This window comes from Corella eumyota, chromosome 3 (genome assembly GCF_963082875.1).
Source record: "Corella eumyota chromosome 3, kaCorEumy4.1, whole genome shotgun sequence".
NCBI classification, from domain to species: domain Eukaryota; kingdom Metazoa; phylum Chordata; class Ascidiacea; order Phlebobranchia; family Corellidae; genus Corella; species Corella eumyota.
In genome coordinates this window covers 4525809-4542890 of record NC_137492.1, presented here as the reverse complement: position 1 = coordinate 4542890, position 17082 = coordinate 4525809, and the positions used below count along the sequence as shown (strand labels likewise).

At 27.7% G+C, this 17082-nt stretch overlaps 1 protein-coding gene across 1 annotated transcript; it reads left to right on the top strand.

The window, feature by feature from the left end:
• The first annotated feature begins 227 nt into the window (after positions 1 to 227).
• Positions 228 to 12298, top strand: LOC145745190 (uncharacterized). Its single transcript, XM_082563197.1, has 19 exons — positions 228 to 348; positions 599 to 742; positions 893 to 968; positions 1047 to 1228; positions 1566 to 1649; positions 2045 to 2165; positions 2264 to 2302; positions 3817 to 4007; positions 4947 to 5015; positions 5171 to 5228; positions 6051 to 6235; positions 6683 to 6745; positions 7640 to 7733; positions 8345 to 8434; positions 8601 to 8763; positions 9048 to 9263; positions 9554 to 9711; positions 10358 to 10570; positions 10655 to 12298. Exons 2-19 carry the CDS (start codon positions 614 to 616, stop codon positions 11110 to 11112), a joined length of 2589 nt encoding a protein of 862 aa, XP_082419323.1. The 5' UTR covers positions 228 to 348; positions 599 to 613; the 3' UTR covers positions 11113 to 12298.
• Positions 12299 to 17082: the final 4784 nt, after the last annotated feature.

Sequence of the window (17082 nt, the reverse complement as noted above, 5' to 3'; positions counted from 1 at the left end):
TTAGTCACGTGTTGTAGAGGGCAACAATCTTCGTAGGATTGTTTACGTTTTACGAAAGGCAGAAAGCAGGGTAGAGTTTCGGCGTCCATTTTAGTGATTTAAATAATGTTATTTTGCTTTTTTAATATAAGTATTTATTGTTTTTACTATTTAATACAACATTTAGTACGGATATATTACTAGTTTTTTTACTTAGCACTTAGACAATCTAATGTGTTTGCACTACAGGCAAAAAAATATGCGCACGTGCTTTACGTGTTAACGTCTAACCAATACCAATAAACTGTTTGCGCAAAATACAGCTGAAAGAATATTTTAAGTATAGGATGAAATGTTACAGTGTGTGAGGTAAATGCAATTTATAGTTGTTTAAATAAGGTTTAACTTTAAACACTTTTACATTAGTAGCAGAACCCAAAAAAATATTTGTCGGGCAGTCGGGACGTAAAAAAATATTGACCCCGAAGATACATTAGGTTCTCATTTAATTTTAACTCAGAGACTCAATTCTATGCAATTCAATTTTATCAACATTTTCAATTTTATCAACATTTACATATGTAACAAACTAAATATAAATGTTTTGTTTGTTTTTTAGGGTTACTTGTTGTAAATGGCTTTGTATGCATCAGGACATTTATTAGTGCTAATAAGTTTACTTTGTGCGTGTATTTGTTTCCCGAATAAAAATCAGTCTGCAGCACCAAGCCAAAAGGAATGCACAATTAGTTGTACCTACAAAGTAATTTTTAAACTTTACTTTTAAACTTATTAAATAGAATTTTTCAACTAACTTATTAAATAGAATTTTTTAATTTTTTTAAAAATTTTTTTTTTAGTTGTCGAACTAATGACCCAATGGTAAATAGTTGATTATTTTATTTTTTTTTAGGTAGCACTAACTGGCATAGATTACAATGAATGTATGTTTCAATGTACTAATGGCAATTGGTTATTAACTAGCGGTGGTAAGTGTTTACTTTTCGGACAGTTATTCTTATTGACACTTAGGGGAAGTGTATCATTAATTGTTGTTTACATATTAGGGCCATGTACAAACTCTCCAAATTCATTTCGTCAAATTTTTTCTGCGTCTGTCTGTGCACCAACCAATGTTAAATTTCATGAAGTAGGAATTCACAACAATTTCACCGACGTTTCCAATGGTTATCTGGTTTTGTCTTGGTTAGCTTGCCCGGCAGGAATAGACGATGTGTTAGGGTTTCAGGTTTGTTAACATATAGTCCACAGGTTTTAAAACAAAAAACAGTAAAAATTTATAAAAACTTCTAAAACAAATGGGTTTGAATAGGTTACTCAAATAAAAAAAATATTTAAAAAATCATGTTAAATGAGTTTTTAAACTAAAAATACTACATCAGTAGTTGTTGTTAAATAAATTAAATGAGTGATAGAATAGCATTATTTACATGTAATAATATGTAGATGATCAATCAGTATCTGTTAGCTTGGTTGCTATATATATATACATCAACTTTTTATGAACTTAAAATGTTAATTTTTTTTTTAATTTAGTTTTTGTAAAGGGTTAAACTTATGTTTAGGTCAAATTTGTCGATCCTCATTACTTTTCCAATGATTGCTACAACATCAATTTAACAAAAACACTGAGCAACGCCAATAGAAAAGTAAAATTTTTTAAGTTATCGTATTTATTTATTTTTTTGACTTTTTTTATATTTGAATGTATAAAAATGGGGATTATGTGGATTTTGTGGCCTTAAAAAAATTTAGAAATTGGAAGCAATAATATGTAAGAACCAAAAGCAATTATATGTGAGAAGTAAAATAACAATATACTAATTTATTTTTTATAAATTAGTATTTATTTTTTTTTATTTTTTTATTTATTTTTTATCGTTAAATACATAATGAGTAAAAAGTTAGGGTTATTTAAAGAACTGTTTAAGTAATAAATAATTTGACAAGTATCGTAAAGGTCATGAATAAAATTAAAGATCAAGTACACATGGTCTAAACATCGTAATGATTTTTTAAGTGAAAAAAATCTTTATTTATTTAGACGAGGTTTAGTATTTTGTGGCCCCATAAGTTGTCCTATGAACATGAAATACATGCTATAATACGACCTTTACCTATAACTACCATTGACGATTATAAAACATATACCTATACAACCGAATGTAAGTTTAAACATTAAAAAAATAAAATCAACTATTTTTATTCAATAAAAAAAATTTTCGAAAATATTTATTTAAATAAATAAAATGTTTTATTTTAGCTTGTGTTAATCTTAATGGGATTGGAACATGTGCCTGTGGTATGTACAACATTTCATATTTAATTATTAATACCATTACTTAAATACCAATTCAAAAACTTGACATATATATATTCTTTTGGTAATAAAATAAAACTGTAATTTTTTTTATTTTAATTTTGATTTTAAAAAAATTAAGAAATGTTTTTTGTTAGTACTAAAATCAAACCAAAACGGTAAAAGCATCAATTATTGCTTATTGGTATCTTATTAGCTTCAGGGCATTCGCAGATTACAAGTATAAACAAAAATAAACTTTGAATTCGTCAAGCATGTTTTTACAAGTTATATAACATTCCTCCAAATTAAAAAAGAGAAAAAAAATTCATCATTTTAATTTTACTGGCATTTAAAATAATTTTAGCTTTATTTTACTTATTTAGACCCTAAAAAAAAATTTTTTGATAAGTTTTTTGAATTGATTAGAGTATTTATGTTCATAGAATTATTGTGGTTTGTAAGTATTATCCTTGTCATTGTATATTTTTAGACTAATGTTTCATTTTATCTTAAAACTTTTTAAAGTATTTTTAACGCAGTATTTATAAAAACTAAGGTTATTTGTTTAGCTTGGTTTAGCCTAAAGGCCAAATTTATTTTAATCAAATTCTTGATAATTATCCTTCCCCTAACATCACTATTTTTTAAAAAATAAAAAAATTTTTAAATAATTTTGTATCATCATTTTTTTGTTTGTTTTATTTCGTTTTTAAAAACCAATTTTTATCCACTGGATAACTAGTAATTATTTTTTTCATATGGTTGTAAAAAAAAATTTTTCGATAGTAATTTTTCTGCGCTTAACTAATGGTAGTTTGTTTGTTTTTTGTAATTTAAGTAATTTTTTTATAGTTGCAAAAAAAGGAATTTTTTAACCGTTAACATTAATTAAATCCCTCTTTCTTTAGATTTGAAATACACTTGATATGACACTTTGGCACATTTTTTTAAAATAATTTTTACTTAAGTACTAAAGCATTATTATATATATAAATATAAGTTTTTTTTTAATTATAGGTATATAAAATTAATTTATAAGTTTTAGTATGGCATAATATAAGGTAAAAAAAGGAAAAATTACACTTTAAAATAGTATCTTAATTTTTACCGATAATACTTCCAGTATGTTTTTATTTCTATTTCTAGGTAAACTAGGTCAAAATGTATATATGCAAATAAATATTTCATATCTAACTGGTTCTGCATTTCAAATATGTTTGAAGTGTTTGTTTAAAGTAAACCAAGCAATGCCTTTTGAGTTAAGGAAGTCTTGCATCCTGCATTGCTTAAACAGTTTTTATTAATAATTGGCATCTTAGCATAGGCCTTGTTGTCTTGTATTTAAAAAAATTACTGAAATATTGGTGGTATGGATTAGCCCAAATCAAATAAAATATTTCAAGTTGAAAATCTATATTTTTTTATTGGCACTTTAATTTACGCAATAAAATCTTAATTCGTCAATTTAAATCTAAAAAATTTATTATTTATTTTAAGTTTGTATTTTAACACAGGGTTAAAGGGTCTAAGGCAATCCAAAACCACAGCACCGAAGGTTACAGTGCGTGGCTACACCTTACATGTGACTATGCCCGTACTTAAACCTTGTTTTAGAGTAACTGGGTATCAACTAGCTCTAACAAGAAAAACACCAGAAAACCCGTTTTTCCAAAACATTGAGATAGCAAATATACACAATCCTGTAGTAAGTTTAAATAATTTATATTTTAATTTTTAGATCTTGAAAAAATTATGTTTATATTATTTATTCTTGGTTTAAAATGGTTTTATCTTTAGCATGAACATATTGTAACATTAGTTACTTTGACTCAGTTATGAAATGATATGAGCAGTTTGCGATAGTTTTGGTTAGAATTGATAATTAATTTAAAAATTGATTTTTTGCTTAAAGGCGGTTCATGTAGTTTATAGCAGCAAAGTTAAGGCTGCAACAGCTTGAAAGCAGTGGAAATCAAACCTAAGACATCATGCAGTAAAGTCATGAGTTTTAATCACCACACCATACTGCTTGTATTTTGGCAATGAAAAAAGCATGTATTGAGAAACTTTAACCCACTGTTAAAAAATTACGTTGTTTAATGCTAGCTATGCTGGTTTTTTGTAATTTTCTTATTCAGTGATTTTTGATTTTTAATCTGCAAAAAAGCACAAAGGGTTACCCAATGCTAGTGTATATTGTTATAATTTTGCTAAAGAGTAATTTAAGACAAATGTGTTAAAAATTGTAAAAAATTTTTTAAACAAACTAAATGAAATATTTTTTTTAATGAAACACAACTGTTACGGATTGATTAACATTATAAAAAAAAACTATGTAAGAATTTAATACTAAACTAACTCATCTCTATTAAACACAAAATAAATTCATGGAATTTTAAAGACAATAACAAAACACATTAGCTTATGTTCTATACATAAGGTCTTAGTGAATAATATAGATATAAATAATATATATAAGTGCGCAATTTTAAAATCCTTCCGAAAAAATAAAATACAATAGCAAATCGGAAAGCAAGGGAAGCAATAGACTTATGTGCTTCAAGATTTTTTTATCAACTGTAACCTGACCATATGTAGGTTTAGTTTCTGAATACACGAATGAAAAATATTTTTATTTTTATAGGGACCTTTCTTTAACCACACATTTACCAATGTCTATAATTCACCTAATCAAGATGTCATAAAAGTTACGGTAAGTTTATGTCACAATATTATAAATATTTTAGGCCATTTTTTTAATATATATAATTTAAAAAAATTAAAAATTCAAAAATAAATATAACTGCATGTTTTATTTAGCATAACATGTTTTGATAAATAATTAAGTTTATTTTTGTAATTTTTTAGTGCACTTTAATAACTGACGAACCTCAACTGCTATCATCACCTACAATCCATGTTAAAGGTTTAAATTTTTTATTTAATTCAAACTTTTTTTTTGTATTTTTTTATTCTTGATGTGAAAAGGCCACCTTTATGGCTTAAACATGAATTACCATTTGTTACTCTGACCTAGTCTCGAGTTTACACTGGCAGTTTAGAGTATTATTGATTACAATTTTTCGATAATTAATCTAACGATAGGTTATTAACACAGCTAAAGTTTCTACTGTTAATAGCACTTTACTTAAGGTCTTTTAAGTAATTAATTAGTGGGAATCATTTTGTATTTGAGTTTAGTGAAAATTTTATTTTTGCACCCACATTTTTTTTCACAAAAAATTTTTAATTGAAGGTGGTAATTTTTCTACTTAAATTTTTTTTTATAAATTTTTAATTAAAAGTGATAATTTTTGTAATAAATTGTTAAGTAGTTTTAGAAAATCATTTTAGATAATTTTTCTTATTTTTTTTTACTTTAATGATCTACAACCAATATTAAAAACAATTTAAATGATGTGTAATATCTTTTTTTTGACATAAAGTTTTTTTAAAAGGATGTTAAAATGAATTTGTTTTGCTTTCATTCGATTAAACTGATTTTTAATATGTCTTTTGATAAGTATTTATGATAAGATTTTAGATAATGTATTTTTGACAACAAAATTTAAGTGTCTGTTACGTTACACTAAGTAATAATGTTTTGGTATAAGTGGGACAAAAAATCGTGTTCAATTTAATGCTTTAATATTTCTATCCGAACGATCTACCGTTTACTATGTCATTATAAAAACCTATAGGATTTAGTGAATTTTTAAAATTTTTGGTGTTTTATGTTTTTTTGTAGCATGGAAACCACAACCTGTTGTTCAAGTCTTCTCGCAAGGTGTAATAAAAGTGTCCTTTCGCCCTGCTGCGGATGAATTTATGATCACAGCCTATCTGGTGCGCTTAAACAGTCATCCAGATGCTAAATTTAACAACCTTTCTGTTCCCACAACAAGCTTAATCTCAAATCTTAGTTCAAGCAGTGTAAGTTTTTATATTGTTTCTATTTCTAATTTTTTTTTAATTTTTTATTTTTGGTTTGTAAAAGCTGATTAGGTACCCTGAATTTAGAGAACTATAACACATTTTTTTTGACCCATTTAAAAGATTCCTTTGGCATTTTGTATATTATTAAAATTAATGCCAAATTTGGAATTAATTTTTGACCAAGAAAAGGGAAGTATTAATTATAGCACTTTAATTAAGGCCACTATAGCATGGAAGCAACCAAAGACATGACATTTTATAAAAACATATTTTAAAATTTAGTGTAAAAAACGCCTAATGTCACAGCCGTTTTTTATTTAAATAATTTTATTAGTAAGAAAAAAATTTATAGCCAATTTTTTTTATTGGTTTAGAAATGTGAAGAGTCAATTAAATTAAATTAAAACTGCTCTTATATTTTGTTATACCAGTTTTTCTTTTCAGTTAAATAATGGATTAATTTCGACAACCTACTACGATTTACAACCGTCAGTTTATACAGTTCAGGTAAGATTATAGATGGTGTTAAAATTAAGAGTAATGCTATGTTTGTTTATGGTCTAGTAAGGTACACTATTAAAAATCTAAATGTAAGTCTGCTATCTAACTTTACTTCCTTTAAATTTTAATTTGTAATTTTGATAGATGTCAGTTGGTAACAGTTAAGTTAAAAATACAATAAATGATAAATTTAAAATATTTATTAATGTTAATTAATGTTTTTTCAATGCAAATTAAAAAATATTACATTTTTTATGGAGTTAAAATTTCCTGTATATTTTAGTATATAATATATTTTATTAATTTTGCATTTAAATAATCAATAAGGTAATTTAATTGACTTAATTTTATGCCAATACCAATTTAATAAAAAATCGAATTTAATTTCGAATTTTTTCAAGCTATGTGTTTTCTATAAAAAGTTATAAAAATGGCAAGAGCTGCAAAATAGTTATTTTTGCTATAAAATTAGTCAAAAATTTATTTGGTCATGGTATTTAAATCAAATGAACCGTTTGTAAATTTTGCCAAAGTCAAAGTAAAAAACAAATAACTTTGTCTGGGACGTGCTTCTTCTTTATGCTTTTGCAACCTTAGTTCTATATTTAGGCACATTTAAAATAAATGTGAACTTTTATGTGCATACACTATACAGTCTGTGATATTTTGTTTTAAATATTTTGCAATTTGCTGACTAATTTTAGCATCTTAATTGCTTTAGGAACATGATTTTTTGAAGACTTCAGTATTTGTTAATTAAAAAATCGTGCTCTATTAGTGTATTTGAAATTATAATAAAAAAAAATGAAGTTTATAATATAATAAAACAATATTTTTTAAAATTTTTTTGCATTATTTTAATATAGTTTACTTATTCATTAATTTAAAATATTTTTCAAGGTCATGGAATACCGACCCCCAAGTGATGTGTTCAGTGAAGCGGAATGGAGTCAACCAACTGAAGTTGTTGTCAAAAAAACAACTAAAGAATCTGGTATATTTATTTTGCTAATTTGGTTTTTATACCTTCTTGACACTTGCCTAACCTATTGACTGTATTTTAATTGTCTTATTATGTTTTTTTTTGTACATATCTTTATCCTCGATGTGGAAAGTCAAATGCGCGACATAAACATAGAGTAACATAATTATTCCGACCCAGTCTCGAGTTGCGGAATATTATATAGATTATAATTGCCCGATAATTATGCTGCTGATTAAATGCTGGCTCAGCAGGAGTTTATACCGTTTATAGCGCCTTACTTAAGGGCGCTATAGTATGAGAGCATTGAGGATTAAACCCATGACCTCATGGTGGTGTAGCAAGTGTTCTTACCACTACACCACACTGCTGGTACAACTTGCAATTATTATTTACCTTGCTAATTTATTTATGTAGTTGTTTTTATTTTCTTATAAAAAAACTCTATTTATATTGTCCAGTTAGCTTTATTATATATAGATAATATTTTAGGTGTTTATAACATTTTCAAGCATTTTTTAAAGTTAAATTAACAACTTAACATACTTATGATCTTAATATATTTTTAGGTACAAATAACTAATGTTCAATACAGATCTTAAAATTAAAAATCTTTTTTTTAGATACTGTTGTAGTAAGTGTGGTATTGGTGACAAGCCTGATAACTCTTTTTGTCATCGTATTCGTTATAACATTGTTCTTATGGAAAAAGGGTAAGCCTATGTTTTAAAAAGACATAACCTGTATAAAATAAAAATTTATACCAATTTCTTTATATTTTCATTAAAGTATTTTTTAATAAAGCTATAAGCATTGGTTTATTTTTTGTTATATTTAGTATTTTGTTTTTTTCAATTAAATTTTTTTATTTTTTTGAAGGACGTTGTAGTAAAGTAAGACATTACCTTCCAGGCCATGTAACCAAATGGTTAGACTCACAGACTATCAGTGATATTTCGTTAAGAGAAAGAACCGTTTTTATTGTTTGGAAAAATGATAACAGGTCCCAAATACTAAGTGAAAAACATGCAGAAATAATAAGGTATTGAAACAAACTTTAAGTAAAATATTGTGTTTTTTGTTTTTTTTTAAAAGAAAGTGAATTTAATTAAAAAAATATCAAGGTTTGGATGAATTTACAAAAAAATAATATATAAAAAAAATTTATTGAAGAAAAAATTTTGGTTTTACTTTAAATTTTTCTTAAATTATTTCAAAAATTAATATCAGTATTTTACAAATAAGGCCCTTCATTTTTCAATTTTTTTTAACTTTAGAAATTTTTTCTTTTTTTTTTAAATCTTTCGCTAACTTAATATTTTTCAGGCACCTTGCAGCTTATCTAAGTCGTGTTTGCGGCCTTACAGTTATTCTTGATAGTTTGGAAGAACATATTGTTAGTATCGGTGCATGTAGTTGGATACAAAACTCACTGGAAAGTGCAGAATTTGTGCTTTTTATTTGTCCACATTACAGTAACGACGATGATAAAATTATTGATAATAATACAACTGTTGTTGGGGATTTTAACAAAATTTACAGGTTCGTTACTTTTTATTTATTATTTCTTTAACTTAATTTAAAAAAATTTTTTTTTCATTCTTAAATAATGATTTAATCATTTTGTTAATTTATTTGAATTGATTAACATTTGGATATTATTTTATTTATTTGCTACTTATTTTATTAAATTTGTTTTAAAAAATCATTGTACTTTAGTTAACTTAAAAAAAATCAACTAAGTCTATCAATTATTTTTAAAAGCATCTTGCATTAAAACATAGAAAAAAAATGTATGTATTTTTTTCTTTTTTAACGAAGTTTTATTTTAGGTATTTGGAACCTCAACTGGGTGATCGTAAAAAATATTTGACACTTTTATTACCTTACTCTGACCCCTCTTGTTGTAAAGCGACCAAATGGTTAACCAACATGACAAGATCATTTAAAATTATGGATCAAATCGAAGACTTATATTTTCATATACAAGGTAAAAATATAACTTTTTTTTGTAAAGGTAAGGTCTTGGTGCACTTCATCATAAAAAAATGTAAAAATAATAACGAACAAAAAAAATTCAGCAAATTCGGCAGATTTTTTATTGGGTTGAATTTTTTATTAGACTTGTGTTGGGCTTTTTAAAATTTTTAGTGTTAGTTTTTAAAGGTTAACAAACATACTTAAACTCAAAGTCAATATTAGTAATACTCTTGCACAGATCTTGGAACTAGGTCAAGTTACTTTAAAGTTTAAGTTAAATTAAATTTTTGCTCTCAAAAATATATTTATTCTGTTAAATTTTTGACACGTTTTTTTTGACATGTTTGTATAAACAAGGTGGTTTCCATTTTAATGACAATTTCAAAATAAAAAAAATATATATAGAAATAAATATAGTAGAAACCTATTAAAATAAATTTTAAAATTAAATTTTTCTCTTAATTTATAACGACCTTGGTTAACCTGAAATTGTATTATGTAATTTAAATTATTTTAAACCTTTATTGTAAATCATCAGATTCAACAACAAAGTCAAGTATTTCAAAATATAGGAAAACTTTACTTACATATTATAAACTGTATAGAAATTTATTGGTATATTTTTAAATATTTTGTTCAATTTTCTTTTTTGACAGAACATTCCAAAGTGAATTTATCAGGGAGGCACTCAGTCCAATATATAAGCTCCAAAGATTATCATTTAACTCCTGAGGGTCTTGCATTTAAGGAGTGTGTTAACTCTTTCATGGAGGACTCTTTGTCTACAGATGCAGGCAGCTCCTCAGGAGGATCCCTGGTAGAAGAGAACAGCGAAGATGCGCTTCTGGAGCATCAGGAAAATCCAGGAGGTAGAGTTTAATATGTTTTCACTTTTGTTTGTAGTTTAGAAGTTTTTTTTTAATAATCAAATATTTTTATTTACTTTTTTAAAGATCTAACAAATCACATTGGGGTAATTCCCCCAGCCCCCTATATGAACTGTTTACCCCTCACAATCCAGCCTCCCCCACTATTGGTATACAACCCAGACAAACACCTCAAGCTCATGAATGGAGGCATACCTGTCAATCAAAGTATTCCTGACCCTTTACCTGTCAATCAAACACACTGCCCATATCACTCTAATGTAAATACCGATGAGGGGATCCAAAACTGCCCCGAAGACTACCAGGTTGAATTCCAACCTGCCCCAAGTTTACCTTCACAGAGCAGCTTTGCTTCGATGGGTTCGATTTCATCTTTCAATAACAGTTCGGGGCGAAACTCAGCCCTCCAGGAATTAAACATTCAGAGTCTTGCCACAGAAAATGAAAACTCAATCGATTTAAAGGAGATCGAGATTATGCCGGCACTGGACAGCGGATTCGCTGAATCTCCGCTTAAAAGGTAAATTATTTACCAATATTTTCTATAGTTTTGCAGTTTTTTTCTTTGTAATTTGTAAGTAAAAAAACAGTTATTAGCTGAAGCAAATCGTGGTCAAATTTTTGTTAAAAAATAATACAGTTTTCATGTTTATTTTTCACTGTCATTTTTTTTCTCAGTTCTATAAAACCAAAGTTAAAATTAATTGAAGTACCTCATGCTAAGTTACATGAAAGCCCCAGTATTAATATATTTTTAATCCTTACAATCCACATTCAGCGGCTCATTATATTCTGTTATAATATATGTAAATTTAAGCATAAATTGTATTATAATAAGTTTTTTTTTAAATCGTAAAATCAAATTAATTTTGATTTGTAAAATAACCTTTTTAGGTATTTTTGTTTTTGCTTATTTTAAAATATTGTTCACATAGCTTACAAAGTTAGTTTTTAGATATTCAGTTATGGTTTTTAATTTCTAATATTTTACCTTTACTATTACAAAGTAATATAAACCGAATTTTAAATTTTGCTGCAGTTAGTTTAACATTTTAGAGCAATTCTGTTACAGTACCTGAATATTTCAGCATCTCACTTTTAAACACCATACTATATTTAACTTAAAATCATAAACGTACTTAACATTTAATGCAGCAGTGGAAATCAAAATAGTTGTTCTGTTAAAAAATAGTGAAACTCTTTAATAATAATATAGTTCAATACATTTAAAAAATGTTATAGCATTTTGTAGTTTCAATGAAGTAGTACTCTTTTGACTTGTTTTTGCTTAAATTGTGTTTGGTAGTTAAAAGCATCGGCAATAGAAAAGTGTTCCAATTTTCGAAGTTCAAATATATAATATTTGTTTAATAAGTTTCAATAATATCTCTATTCTATAGGGACAATTATTTAATGTTTTTATACCATTTTTGCCTAATTTATGCACACCATCATTAGTAACATTGTAGTTCGTGCTTTGAGATTCTTGTTAAAAGCGTTTTTATTTTTTGTTGTTGTATATATCGTATATTTTTTTAAATTGAGATATGATTAATTTTAAAATAAAGTTTATTTTCAATTTGTAGATTAAAAACTTTTAATTTTTAGTAAAATGTTTCTAAAATTTTTAATCAGAGCATTTCTTTTAATTGAAATTTAAATTTTAAATGGTACACCCGAAAAAATTATTTTTTTACCTATTTTTGCCTTTTACCAAGTTTGCTGTTACTAAAAAAAATGTTTATTTTTTTGAACTTTGTTGCATGTAAATATATAATATTGGTTATGGGTGCTTTTTATTACTAATTAATTCATAATTACTATATTTATGACAATAAAAGTGAAAAATTGTACATAAGGTTTTTGAATAGAAATTTTACATTTGGTAGCCCATTAAATTGCTAAATGTTGGTAAACATAAAAAGGTAGGTTTAAGTTGTATCAAGCTAGTCGTGCAAATATGTGTAAATTCTGAGCCCCTAGTTGGTGCTAACGAGCTATGGCGTATTTAAGGTAAAAGTCCGATTTCGAACCAAAGGTTTTTGGTTCAAGTCGCACAAGTATTACACCCTTTCTCTTGAGCCTGCCGTTTATGGGTAGTTTGAACACGTTACATAAAGCAAACCATTTTCCAAAGGATAATATAACTTATTGCATTAAGATTATACAAAAAAATAAAGATAAATTAGGCCTGTGGGTAATCTGCTAGGGAAGAAATAATATCCAAATGAACAATTTGGGTCTATTTTAAGTTGTCATTTACAATTGTTATTTGGGTATTATACTAAACAAACGTCCCACTACATAATACCCAAATTACTAGATGCATTTTTATGACTAACATCAAACCAATTTTTCTTTGATGTCCACTGGGAGTTTGAATAAAAAATTGCTAGGTAAAATTTCAATATTAAGTAACATTGACTAAACATGAGTTACTGAACTATTTAAACCGCCAGGGAGGTTTTGAGTTTTGAGCTCCTATTCTAAAGGCCAAAAGTTTAAGTTTAATATTATCTTTTGTTTATGCTGGCAGCCGAATTTAGGGTCTTTAACTAGAAATGCAGATGTTAAAATTATTAATTTCTTTTACCCACAATTATCCATTTTTTAATTGCTATTTTGTTGTATGTACATTTTGTTTTTGTTGTAGACTTAAACATGAAAGTAAATTTCGAATAATGCATTTGCATTTAGCCGAAACAATGACAATTAGACGAGCAATCTGTCATTGCTGTTTTGCAAGTGAACTTATACAGGGTTATACAATTAATCGAACAAATTAATTAAATAATAAGTTCCTAACTAATTGCATCACGCCTTCGATTTTGTCGTGACGTGTTTTCTTCCTTACGAACTCGGGTTGACTGACAGTTCGGTTTTGATAAATCGTTTTTGGAGTTAGCTTTTCTGTCTGGAACGTGCAAAGATCTTCAAATGATGACGTGACTTATGACGTCATAAATTCATAAATTACGAAACTAGATTTAGAATTTTTTCTCGATTGCGAAAAAGGCCCTTTTTCCATAAAGTGGAGATAATTAAAGACTTTTGTCCTTTTTAGGCATAAATTAATATAACAGTGGTTAAATATTTTGTTTAACACATTTGATTGCAAGCTCAACTGATAAATTTAAATTATTATGAAAGTTTGTAAACTGTTTTGGTAAAACAAAACCATGCTTGCAACTTCATTCGATTTTTTCGATCGTACACCAGTTAACAGCGAGTTATGTAATTAGCAGACATGCGCTGCATCGGATAAAAACAGGCCGACCAAACTTGTCAGATAAAAAAGGCGCTTTCGAATTTCGTAAAAGGTCAATATAGTCAAAATGTCAGACCATAGGTAGCTTATAATAATACGTGATTGAAAATTATGTAAGTAATGCGTGCGTCTGCATTTGCGCTGTGATAATTCGATTACTTTTTTATTTTAATCGCGGTGTAGCAGTTGGTTAAGCCGACTACGCTTAAGGGAAAACGTTTAAAAAGCGCAACCAGGCTTAGCTATTTGATCTAAACGTATTCTAGTAGTCGACATAAGTATTAAATCAACGAATTTATTCCCTAGAGAGAAGTTAAAAGGTTAAAATCGTAGTTTAAAGTCAATGCTGCAGACTTTTACGCGGTCGCAGAACTGTAGAAATAGGATTTCAACTTAACTTTATAGTTGGCAGACAAATAAGGCAGACTACAGCCCAGTTTTACTACATTTCGGTTCTTGAGTTCAAGTTATCATAACAAGATAAAAGTTAGATTTTTAAAGCCGGCTTTTCCTAGAACTGATTTTAAAACATGAAAATGTTTTAGGTCATGTGTCCTACTGATGTGCCCACACATGATCATAAGGCTGCGGTGAACTTGATTGTATAGCGCTCAGTTTAATAGAGGCCTGTATTGTATCATTGGTATTGTACGAAATAGGATTACGGTGCCATACCGCGCATAACCTGTAATTACTACAGCCTACAAAGAGACCACTATCTCTTTTAGACATCGGGTATTTAAATATGCAATTTTCATTAACGGCAATTCGCAGCCTAACCCAATGTTTAAAGTGTTGAAAACTTTTCTGTTTATAATGACTTAATCAGTTTTGTCATAAATAAAACATGAATAACGCTTGTTTCAAAGCTTAAAGTCACGCAAAATGTTCTAATTTCGAAAACGTGTTATTACAAAAAGAAATACATTAAAATTAAAATGATTCATTTATTTAGGCAACCTTTTTTAAATAATGGCTTATAGCCAAGATTTTTAATTGTTATTGTTACCTTGTACTGCAATGTCTAAAATAATCTAAAAAAAAAATTACGATTATTTAAATATGTTTTATCACATTCCAGTTCAAACCTCTACTTTAAACCTCTATATAGTTAGCAAAACAAAAATTAAAACTGTCGTTATGATGTTGTGTTAAGCCGGTCGCAAGTTATTGGTTTCTAGTTTATTTAGCATTGGCAACTAGCCTAGTAAATTAAGTTTTGTTAAACAGTTAAAATAACCATGTATTGTTATCCTAAGTTACTATTTAGTTATTTACAATTATGCGCTGTGCGGGTAAATTTTTGGGTCAATTTGTGATTTCGTTTCTAGATATTTAGTTGTATAAAAACAATGATATTTATGTTGTTACAAAGAGACGGAAGTAAAAATAAAAGAAACAGAAAGTTAGGATTTACATACTCGTTGTTTCAGTCATGTGATTTCATTTTAAATTTAGATCAAACGCAAATATGTTTATCAAATGCAATTTGCTACTTTATAATGGTGATTAGGTTATAAATAAAAGAATAATTGTTTTTTTTATAAAGTTGCAAAACATAGATATACGACAATTGCTCATGTAATGAGTATTTGTAGAAAGGGATTTTTTTATTTTAAAAAATAGCGTTACGCCATAAGAACATAAGAGAAAGAAGTCGTTTTTGGAAAACCTCAATGGACAGTTAGCATAGCCATTACAAAACTTTCGAGTAAAGTATTGGCTACTCTCGCTGTAAAACATCGCGATATGGCAGCTTGCCAGGTCACGTATCAGCTGTCTACGCCAAAAATGCCTGTTTTTAAGTATAACAGTGAACTTGACCGAATCGAGCAAAGAGGCTAGACTCGTAAATTTGCCATAGCGCAGACTCGGATACGCTTTGTCGGTGGTGCAGAACGACCTTGTATGTTGCTGCGAGTAGGGTTTAACACGCAAGCCTGTGCTGTATTTTAAAAGCTCGTTCATCAGGTTTCAAGTTTATAGACATACAGCGCGTGGCCCTGGTATGGCTTAGCAATTACGCGGCTTTTCTAGGTTTGCTCGCTTTTAGTTTTTGTTTTATTCGCGCTGTACGATTTTTATGACTGTGCCGTGGTGTAAAATTAAAATGGCTGTTGTAACTGTTAGCTTGTTGTGACTATTTCCACGTTTGAAAACCGTGCATAGCCTAAGCAATGGCAATCGAACGCTCGAAATAGATTAATGCCCTTGTTTACTAGCACTTTGTGTCAAATGACTTCATTTAAACTGCAAATTGCATCCTACTCTTTCTGAAATATTTTCCGCCTTTCAAACGGTTCCAAAACATTTTGTTTCTATTCTTAGGGTACGATGGAAAATGAATTTGGTTGCCTATCGTCTGGTCGTCCGCGCACATACAGCGAAAATCAAAAAACTTTCCCGGAAATGATAAATGTTTAATCTTTTCCCATATGATTTACCTTCTTTTACACTAGATATTTGGGGGTTCATTTTTTAACAATTGAATCAAACAAGCACTTTTAACTGACTTAAAACTATGTCATATAAGATAACTTTTAACGAAGACATGACTGTTTAAAACTTCAAAAATAACGTTTAAAAATTGACTGGAAAAGCATTGCGACAATTTTTAAAATTTTAATTGCCCTTTTTTTGCTTTTCTACCTGCATATTCAGACGTTATCTGATTCGTATAGGGCATAGGTGAATTGAACACACGTGCGGTATGAACTTATCATTCGGTCATTAAAATTCTGACTAGCTCGTCAATTTATTTCCCCTTTTCACCAATAAACAAGTAATTGTGTGGGTGTTTTGGCAAGAAATTAGGTGGTTTAGTAATCTTATTAAAGGTGGAAATATAATTAGTTTTTTTTACCCAGACGAAATAGTTAAAATAATTAGTGATTAGTTTATTTTTTAACTTTTTTAAAAGTAAAATAAAAATGTAGCAGAATTTAGTATTCAAAAAGTTAAAAATCCCCCACTTTATTAACAAGCAATTTTAAATTGCATAACATATATTAGGCCAATGATCAAAAATGGTCAGGTCGAAAATTTATTTTTAATAATTGCCGAAAAATCTCTTTTCTTTTTATACCCCAAACCAACTTCACCTTGTTAAATTATTTCCGTTTTCAAAACTCAAAACATATCGTTTATGATTATGAATCACGGGTCTATTTTTAGCGGGTTTGTATTCTGCAAGGTTCGCTGATAAAACGGTAGGCTTCGCGGTTTT